Source organism: Procambarus clarkii, chromosome 44, assembly GCF_040958095.1.
Source record: "Procambarus clarkii isolate CNS0578487 chromosome 44, FALCON_Pclarkii_2.0, whole genome shotgun sequence".
NCBI lineage: Eukaryota > Metazoa > Arthropoda > Malacostraca > Decapoda > Cambaridae > Procambarus > Procambarus clarkii.
The window spans coordinates 37,729,904-37,739,792 of NC_091193.1; the positions used below are offsets into that span (position 1 = coordinate 37,729,904).

At 37.0% G+C, this 9,889-nt stretch overlaps 1 protein-coding gene across 1 annotated transcript; it reads left to right on the top strand.

Moving 5' to 3' along the window:
• Window positions 1–3,602: 3,602 nt before the first annotated feature.
• On the top strand, window positions 3,603–5,151 carry LOC138350139 (uncharacterized). Its single transcript, XM_069300455.1, has 2 exons — window positions 3,603–3,712; window positions 3,860–5,151. Exons 1-2 carry the CDS (start codon window positions 3,697–3,699, stop codon window positions 5,110–5,112), a joined length of 1,269 nt encoding a protein of 422 aa, XP_069156556.1. The 5' UTR covers window positions 3,603–3,696; the 3' UTR covers window positions 5,113–5,151.
• The last annotated feature ends 4,738 nt before the right edge of the window (window positions 5,152–9,889 follow it).

Genomic DNA, 9,889 nt, shown 5'->3' on the forward strand with positions numbered 1-9,889 from the left:
CAGATCTTCCTTAGGAGGAGCACCACCTAAAAAAATATAACGTAGTTACGTAAATTATTCTTAGAAGAATAAGAAGTATCTATTTAAGCAATCAAGTTTTGTACAGAGTATATAAGACTGGTATAAGAATACATCATAAGAATATATACTTACTTCTACCACTTATTTTCTTATTTCCCAGTTCTATTTTATGGGAAACAAATTCCAGTCCATATTTGAAAGCTATCTCAGACACCTCTAAAGAAACATTGTCACTCCTCTCGCCTCTAATAAAGGCACAGTCTTGATTAATGATCTTATGACGTCTTCTGGGGGTATCACCAACAATCCATGCACCTACTATACAATAACAAAATGCACACAAACAGTAATCACTATTGCGAAGGTAATAGAATCCATCTTCAACTAAGTCAATAGGGTTTAACCACTTAATGGGCCAATCCACAAATGTTTGTAGTCTAACTCCTGCACATTTAAGGCTTTCTATACTGTAAAACTTCCTGGCACACAAAGGATCCATCGTGTGAGGGCAGCACTAACTATTAGAGTAGGATAAGCAAGTATATATATCCCTAAAATAAGTATCGTACATCGCTACATATTTAACAGTTTCCTCATTTATAATAGACAGTAATCTCCTCTAAATACTTCTCTATTTAAAAATCCTTAAAGTTTTATAATTAAATAAATCTCTTATATAAATACTTAGTAAACTACTTTCATTATTTATTAGACTTATTAGAAAAATACATCACTTTGGCAATCTCGCTAAAAGTATACTGTTACGTCATTATTCGTAGCTGCCGTACATAATGATAGATATATATATATATATAATTTAGTAGTAAATTCTTATTTAATCTAATTAAAATATATGCTTAAAGCATCTATATCCTAAAATGAAATATACTATTAGTTATAATGTAATATATAATATCACTCTAAGGTAACAAAAATCCTTATTAATATATTCAAATAAGTGGTAACTTTTACATTTCCCCCAATATAAGAGCGCGGACCTCACATTAGGGATATTATTACGACTATCTGGTTCGTATCTACTACCTTACGAGGAAGAAAATTCACCATGGATACTGTTCTGACAACTTGTCAGGGTTATTTAACCGACGATTCATTTTGTAATAATGAAACCTGTATTGTGTACGGAGTGAACTGTATATCCTGTGTTCCCAGAGGAATGGCCCTAGACTTAGCCAAGAAATATTCTCATGCTGACGCTTATAATGTTCGCCGACCCTTGTACAGTCTTAAGAGATGTATCCCTGAAGATCGTCCAGTACCAGGAACAATTCATATCTCTAAAGGAGAAAATCTTCCGTATATTGTTGCTATAGCCACACAATACGGTATTGGATTACCTATAGAAAGTAATAACATTGCTCAGGGAATTATAGAAAACTCAAAAGACAGAAACATGCTCTCTGGATTAAACGAAGATACATCCATTAATCGTCTCGTCTACTTCAAGAATGGTATGAAAGATTTATTTAACTTTATCAAGGGCTCTCCTCAAATTATGAGAGTTATAATACCAACAGGAATTGGGATTACATGTGTTCGAAGAGATAAAGTTTGGGAAAATACTTATCTTCCTGTTATTGAAGATATGTATAAACAGTTAAAACCCTACGGAGTGGAAGTTAAATTACTGTTTAACGAGGAGATTATGCAGAGGAAGAGCAAGTAACACTTGGCAACCTTTTGTGTGCGCAGTGTTTCTACGCGCAGCCTAAAGATGTATATATGCTTCCCCCGGAGTGATCTCTTACGGTGTCCTCCTCTTCTTGGATGTCAGAATCTACTTCAAGCTTGGATATTCAAGGCTATGGAGATCAAGACTATTATTGGAGACTTTGCCTCCCTGCCCGTCTACAATAATCACGACTGTTTATTGTACGATCTTGATGCTACGAGTGTACAAATGTGTAAAATTGTGCAAGGATTGTGGGATCGTTACCCATATGCGAGATTACATCGTGAAAACTTTCCTTACAAAAACAGGGCTGTTGTATCTTATTGCAGTAACCCTGGCAGTATACATATTGGAGAACCACCTGAATTTAACAACAGGATGGATGAAGATCCCCATCTACCCCTTATTATTGGTTTAGTGACTCAGTTTGCTAGTAGACCTGCAACTTTACCAGCATATGAAAATCCTCCGTGTGAAGTACGAAGTTTAGATGAACATTTTTACGATGGACTTGAAAAAGATACAGAATATCAGAGATGGCGCTGGTTTGAAAATGCTCTGAAGGAAGCCCTTGTTTTCATTCTTAAAAGATGTGTTAAGAGAATTATTATTCCATATGGGTTTGGCATGTCAAGTTATTTGGACAACTGCGCAGTATGGGAAAGTAAATATTTGCCTACACTTGAGAAAATAGGACAAAAACTTCGAAAACGAGGTATTGTACTCTTCATAGTACGTCCCGAAAACATCGTTCCTCCTCAGTCATCCACCCACGGCATCTTTGAAAATAAGATTCCATACATTGCTGTTCTTCAAAATGGATCCCCAACTAATGCTACTGATGCTGCTAGGACACCTGAAGATGATGCTACGCCTGCTACCGCTGATGCTAGTTCACCTTCTATCAACACTAAGTTGTCTGATACAATTAATTCAACACCTGTTAATGTTACTACGTCTGTTGATACTAATGTTACAATGTGTGTTAGTAGTAGTTTTACAAATTTAGAAGAGAAGATGGATTGGGAATAATAATGTCTGTAAATAATTTATACTTTGTACATTTTTTACACATTAAATAACAAAATAGAAACTTGTGTGTTTATTTTCTCCCTTTTTAATGTCTAAATGTCAACTCTACTTTTCTGAGTATATAGGAAGAGGTACGAAACTTTTTCTGTCTTACTTCAAGATGGATTGTTCTATGTACATGCAAGTGAAGCTTAAGCGTTTGAATAAGTGTATTATAGATGCTGATTTTACTAGTGATGAAATTCTAAAACCTGGAGACTGTCTTGTCTACGATTCTCATAATTTATCCGGTGGATTTGCACAACTGTTATGGGAAAAATATCCTTACAGTAAAGTTTCCGAGTGTGAAGTGGTACAGAATAATATAACTCCTGGTGGTATAGTACTTGCTTTATCTCCAGAACCAGAAATAAAACCTCATATTATAGGACTTCAATACAGTAGCTCTAATGAAGATCTAGGATTACAGAAAGATATTATTAAACGTTGGAGTTTTAAATCTGCAATAAGACAAATTTGTTGTCAGGCAAGAAATAATAATTTAATCCAGCGTATAATTATTCCATATGGTATTGGGTTTAATGACGGAATAGGATGGAGTAAAGAAGAACAAGAAGAATGGGAGACACACTATTTTCCAGGACTAGCCCATTTAGCTTATGTTTTAAAGAATAATAAAAAAGAATTATTAATGGTTCGTATACCTCTTGGAGAAGATGTTACGGGGACTGGGAGAGAGAAGAAAGAAGTAGAGGGTGGATCTAATAAACGGAAGAGAATGTCATAGTTAAAACTAGTAGATCTAAAATAACACATATAACTAATTTGGAAACTACAGCTAAGAGAGAGGGGCGGAGCGTAACAATCTCCGATGTGATAAGCTAGGTCGGGATATATCTTGACATAAACTCCCCATCTCGGTCCAGCAGTGAGAAGACATACTCGGATCGATGGCTGCTGTATACAGTAAGTGATTATTGTATGATGTACTTACAGTACTCGTTATATTTGTTGTGATATAATTTTGCTTATTATTGAATATCTTTTAGTTTTGAAATATTATGATTATTTAATAGTTCCTGTGTTAAATATTGTATTTTTCTTTGTTTAAAGATCTACCCCATGTGATGGATGTGAAGAGTCTACCAGGGTTTGGAAGCATGCCTGATCTTGTGTCAGAAACTATATGGCAAAGTCCAGCTTCGACTGTTTTGTGGAAGAATATGCCCCTGGCTGAAAAACGGACTTATAAAGTGATGACACATACTGATAAATGTACGCATGAGAACATTGTTCCAGCTCTAGCAAAGTTTATTAGCAAAAGTGAAAATGTTTTAATGATACTGATCGGTCATGATTTTATAAAGTTGAAAGAAGAACTTCCAATGATAAAATGCGACATAGTCTTATTTAGCTTAAAAGAGAGTGTTACAGATGTACTCAAGAAACATGAGAATTGTCAAGTGTTGTTGCTGACGAAAACTCCTAGTAAGGCCGAGATGAAGAAAATTTCTTTGTTATTTAAAGGCGATAAAATAATTTGCACTTTTAGACCTAAACCCCGTTTTAAATACATATTTCCAGAATTTGAAGAAGTGCCTATAGGATGTAACTTAAAGGATAAATTTTTTATAAGAAAATTTGTGGATGAAATTGGTTCTCCAAATGCCGCAAACTGGTTTATTAATAAGTTGAGTTCTGAAGAACGAGAAGTGTATACTATAATGAGCCAGGATGAACTGCAACAGCAGGTAAATAGTAAGACTGTGAAAGAGCTTAGTATTATTCACCCTAAAACAGAAGAAGATGAACATTGGAGTTTAATTGATCATATGGAGGAGAGCTTTCCATCTTTTCCGTTAAATTTAATGAAGATGAGACCAGAAATAGGATATCATACCCCCCAAAAGATAGAAATAGAGGCAGTGATGAGATTTATAGGACAGGATCCTGTACTTGGTGTTTTCTCTGGTATGGCCTTTATTGAAAATCTTATTAGGATAAGACATACTAATGTGGTACGAGCTACAGATAATTACTCGAATATGGGTGAGAGTAAGTGGATGGAGGTTGAACAAATGGATGCCGTAGAAGCAGTTAGGACTTATTGTAATGACAGAGAAGTACTTCTAATGTCCTGGCCTGAATTGATTTGTGATGATAATGTTTATAGCGATGCTTTCTATGTTTTAAAGGAATTTAAGGGACAAAAACTAATCTATTTTGGAGAAGGGGAAGGGGGATGCTGTGCATGTGATGGATTTTTTAACTTGCTGGATAGTGAGTTTCATTGTGTGAAATCAAATACATGTTTTACTTATAATTCTTTTATAAATTCAAATGTTTATTTCTATATAAGACTATAGTGTTTATGATTTCTTGAACACTTGTATAACTACTAAGAATAACTGTATATGTTTGCTTCTTGAACACTTGTATAACTACTAAGAACACTTGTATATAATTGCTTCTTGAACACTTATGAATACCTGTATAACTACTAAGAATAACTGTATATGATTTTCTTGAACACTTGTAAAACTACTAAGAACACTTATGATTTCTTGAATACCTGTATAACTACTAAAAACACTTGTATGCGTTAAATGTTGTAATAAACTTAATGTCTCTTCTAAATAAGATTTCTTTATCCTTAATAGAATAATTTGCTTATTACATTGGAGGACTGAAACAAGTACTTAATTATGAAACCGAATAATGACATGATGTAGTAAGTTTAACGGAAATATTGAATACAATGACTTGAAAAGTTTTCCTTTGACTAATGAAGGTGTATGTTTAATAAAACTGAGTTACGAAAACAATGCCTTAAGATGCTACTGTAAGTAATGACTTAGTGCACGGGCAAGTATCTTTAATTGTACGAAGATGTCTTAGAATGATTTATATTGACCTTATTTGAAAATGGATAACTACCAAATGCTCAGTAGTAACTTACTGTGAATTAGTAATGTTACTGTTGTTGTTGTTGTTGTCGTTGTTAATAACGATGATCTACTTACTTACTTACTAAAATGACAGAACCAACTAGTTTTGAGAATTAGTACAGAGATGATTAGAGAATAAGTAGTGGACTGTAATGAACGGGTAAGAACATGTAGCGGAGGGATGGAGGAAAATTGTAAGAAAGGGTTGAAAGTTGGGATGTGTAAAGGATTGAGAGATTGTAAGGGATGGTATCAAGATGTGCGGAAAACATGCTACAACATGTAAAGTAGACAGTGTAGTGAGTTGGGCGGTGAACAAGCTAGGACTTGTAATGGATGGAAGGAGTCGGGTATATTTACATATGACTCATGTTTAAATAAGATATGGGACACAGTAATACACGCTACAACATGTAAAGTAGACAGCGTAGTAAGATGCGAGGCGAACATGCTGAGACATGTAAAGGAATGAGAGAGCGAGATTGTAAGGGTTGGTACCAAGATGAGCGGAAAACATGCTATAACATGTAGAGTAGAAATAGCGTAGTGAGTTGGGCGGTGAACAAGCTAGGACTTGTATTGGATGGAAAGAGTCGGGGTATATTTACATATGACTCATGTTTAAATAAGATAGAGGAGACGGTAATAGTTGTTTAAGTCTTGTATAAAATTGGAAAGAAGTAGAGAATATGTAAGACTAAGTACAGATCTGAACTTACAGAGAATATGCTATGAACGGGGAAAGAACGCAAATTAACAGCTACATTTAAATTTACGAGACTTGGATGAGATGGAGGAAGGTGGGAGGGGGTGCAAGATAATTACACAGGTTGGGGTTATGTGTATACTCGAATAAGAGTTAGGCTGGAGATGGACTTGATCGAATATATTTATGTCTGATGATCTAAGGCTGAGGAAATGGAAACTTGGCTAATGTCCAGATTAATTTTACTACGTTAGAAAATAAGGTGATCTTAAATCTCAGGGTGATTTAGTTGGAAAATAAAGAACTTGCACAAATGAACTAAGCTGGGGCACAAGAGTTGTAACTTGATAACTGAACTGGTTTTTATTTACTATGTCTGAAAATGTAGTTGGGTGTTTAAATCTCAGGGGGATTTGGATTGATAGTAATGAATTTACAGGAGTGAACTTGGACAGAGGACAAGAGCTAGAGTTTTATAATTGTTTTCATCATATTTACTATGTCTGAAACACAGAGGGTAAAAATTTCGGGGAAATTGATGGGTTATTTACAAAGACTTGAGGGTGGAAGAGGGTGGGGGACGAGAGCTGGAGCTCAGTAACTGACTTGATCTTATTTACTAACTTTGAAGTATGTCTGATTTTAATTTTAGGGAAATTGATGGGTTATTTACAAAGATACGAAAGAGAATTAAGGCAGGGACGAGAGCTGGAGCTCGATAACTATTTTGATCTTATTTACGGTGTCTGAAATACAGAGGGTAGAAATTTCAGGGAAATTGGACTGATACTAACGAAGATACGAGAGAGAGCTAAGGCGGAGGACAAGAGCTGGAGCTTGGTAACTGTTTTGATCTTATTTACGGTGTCTGAAATACAGAGGCTAAAAATCTCAGGGAATTTGGACTGTTACTAATGATTTTGTACAAATGAACTAAGCTGGGGACAAGAGCTAGAGTTTGATAATTGTTTGCATTTACTAAACTATGTCTGAAATACAGAGGGTAGAAATTTCAGGGAAATTTGGACTGTTACTAATGATTTTGTACAAATGAACTAAGCTGGGGACAAGAGCTAGAGTTTGATAATTGTTTGCATTTACTAAACTATGTCTGAAATACAGAGGGTAGAAATTTCAGGGAAATTGGACTGATACTAACGAAGATACGAGAGAGAGCTAAGGCGGAGGACAAGAGCTGGAGCTTGGTAACTAATTACTGTATTGAACTACATTTGAAATATGATTATTTTTAAATTTTAGAGGGATTGGAATGATAGTATTCATTATACGACAGGGGACTAAGGTGGGGAACGTGAGCTAGAACTTGCTTACTAACATGATTTATTTGTGTAAAACTGACTTGCTTAATGAAAAGGAGCAAACATACTGACTTGCTTAATGAAAAGGAGCAAACATACGATGTTGGAAAATAGTTGAACTGAATGAAAGGAGAGAGAGAGAGAGGAGGGACGGTCCAGATATTATGAAGATAAGATAAGATTAAGAGCCGACTGGCTGGCTGGGCGCAAAGTAAATAAAGGTGACGCGAGAGATTGCGAGGTAAGGGGGGAGGGAGGGGGGTGTGATGTACGAAACCCTGAAAACCATGACTTACACAGGTGATTTTCTAAATTTATATGAATAACTAAAGCTTACATAGACGATTTTGTAAGTTGAAAACATGTAAAATATGTCCGTAGAGTTCTCCTGGAAGCCCTAAAGTGCTACACACGTTATTTGAATTTCTCCTATAAGGCCTTAACAAACTTCTAAGTCTCGGAAATTATTTTTCTCATAAGAATTCCATACTTCTAAAATCTGTGACACAAAATTTACCTGAAAACCCTGACATGCTACACACGTTATTTGAATTTCTCCCATAAGGCTTTAACAAACTTCTAAGTCTCGGAAATTATTTTTCTCATAAGAAATCCTTACTTCTAAAATCTGCGACTGACAAAATTTACCTGAAAACCCCCAAGCGCTACACACGAATTTCTAAATTTACCTGAAACCCTTGGGGCGCACAGGGGATTTTCTAAATTACCTGAAACCCTTGGGGCGCACAGGGGATATTTGACCTGAAAAAAAAATGGGGACCTGTGGCGCTTACACCCCACAGGGGTCCTCTGGCAAAAAAAAAAAATGGGGACCTGTGGCGCTTACACCCTACAGGGGTCCTCTGGCAAAAAAAAAAAATGGGGACCTGTGGCGCTTACACCCTACTACTACTACCTCACAGCCACTACCTCACAGTCACTACCTCACAGTCACTACCTCACAGTCACTACCTCACAGTCACTACCTCACAGTCACTACCTCACAGCCACTACCTCACAGCCACTACCTCACAGTCACTACCTCACAGCCACTACCTCACAGCCACTACCTCACAGTCACTACCTCACAGTCACTACCTCACAGTCACTACCTCACAGTCACTACCTCACAGTCACTACCTCACAGTCACTACCTCACAGCCACTACCTCACAGCCACTACCTCACAGCCACTACCTCACAGTCACTACCTCACAGTCACTACCTCACAGCCACTACCTCACAGTCACTACCTCACAGTCACTACCTCACAGTCACTACCTCACAGTCACTACCTCACAGCTACTACCTCACAGTCACTACCTCACAAACTAACAGTGCAAAGGGAAGACTGTTGCCTCTTTTACTCTCCGAAGTTCCCACCGGAACGTTCTTCCCCCCTTCCTCTCCTTACTCTACGCTTCTCTCTTACCTTTCCTCATCTCTTTCCTTCCCTCCTCTACTCCTATCTTCCTCTACTCAACTAGTCTTGCTTGCGGGGGTTGAGCATTCCGAGCGCTTCCTATTCCTTTCCTTCTCTTCCCACCATTAAATTTCTTATCCTACTTTTCTCTTCCTATTTATTCCTTTCAAATCGTTTGTTTTCTTTCCTTTCCTAATTCCTCTTATTTCTTGCCATTCCTTTACTTACCCTTTCCTTCCCATTTCTTTTTTTATTAATTCTCTTCCCGCCTGTCCCAAAAAAAACATTTCTCTATTGCCCTCTATGTCCTGTTCCACTTCACCTGCCATACTATTACTGTCCATAATAACACTATCATCACCTCCAACCCTTCCTTCCCCTCTCACCTATTTTCTCTTTCTCTCATACACTCCCCTTCCCTCATCACTCCATCTCACAGGTTGCTCAACAAGCACCTTCTCCTCCTCATCTTTTAAACTCATGTCAACTCATCTTCGGTATATAATAAGTCTCGTTTAACTGTACATTTCTCATCTATGTCCGGCTAGAGTTACTCTCTCTCCTCTCCTCACACTACTCTTCACACTACACTACTTTACTCTCACTCTTCCCCATTACCTTCACCCTACACTACCCTCACCCTTCCCCACTACCCTCACCCTTCCCCACTACCTTCACCATACACTACCCTCACCCTTCCCCACTACCTTCACCCTACACTACCCTCACCCTTCCCCACTACCTTCAC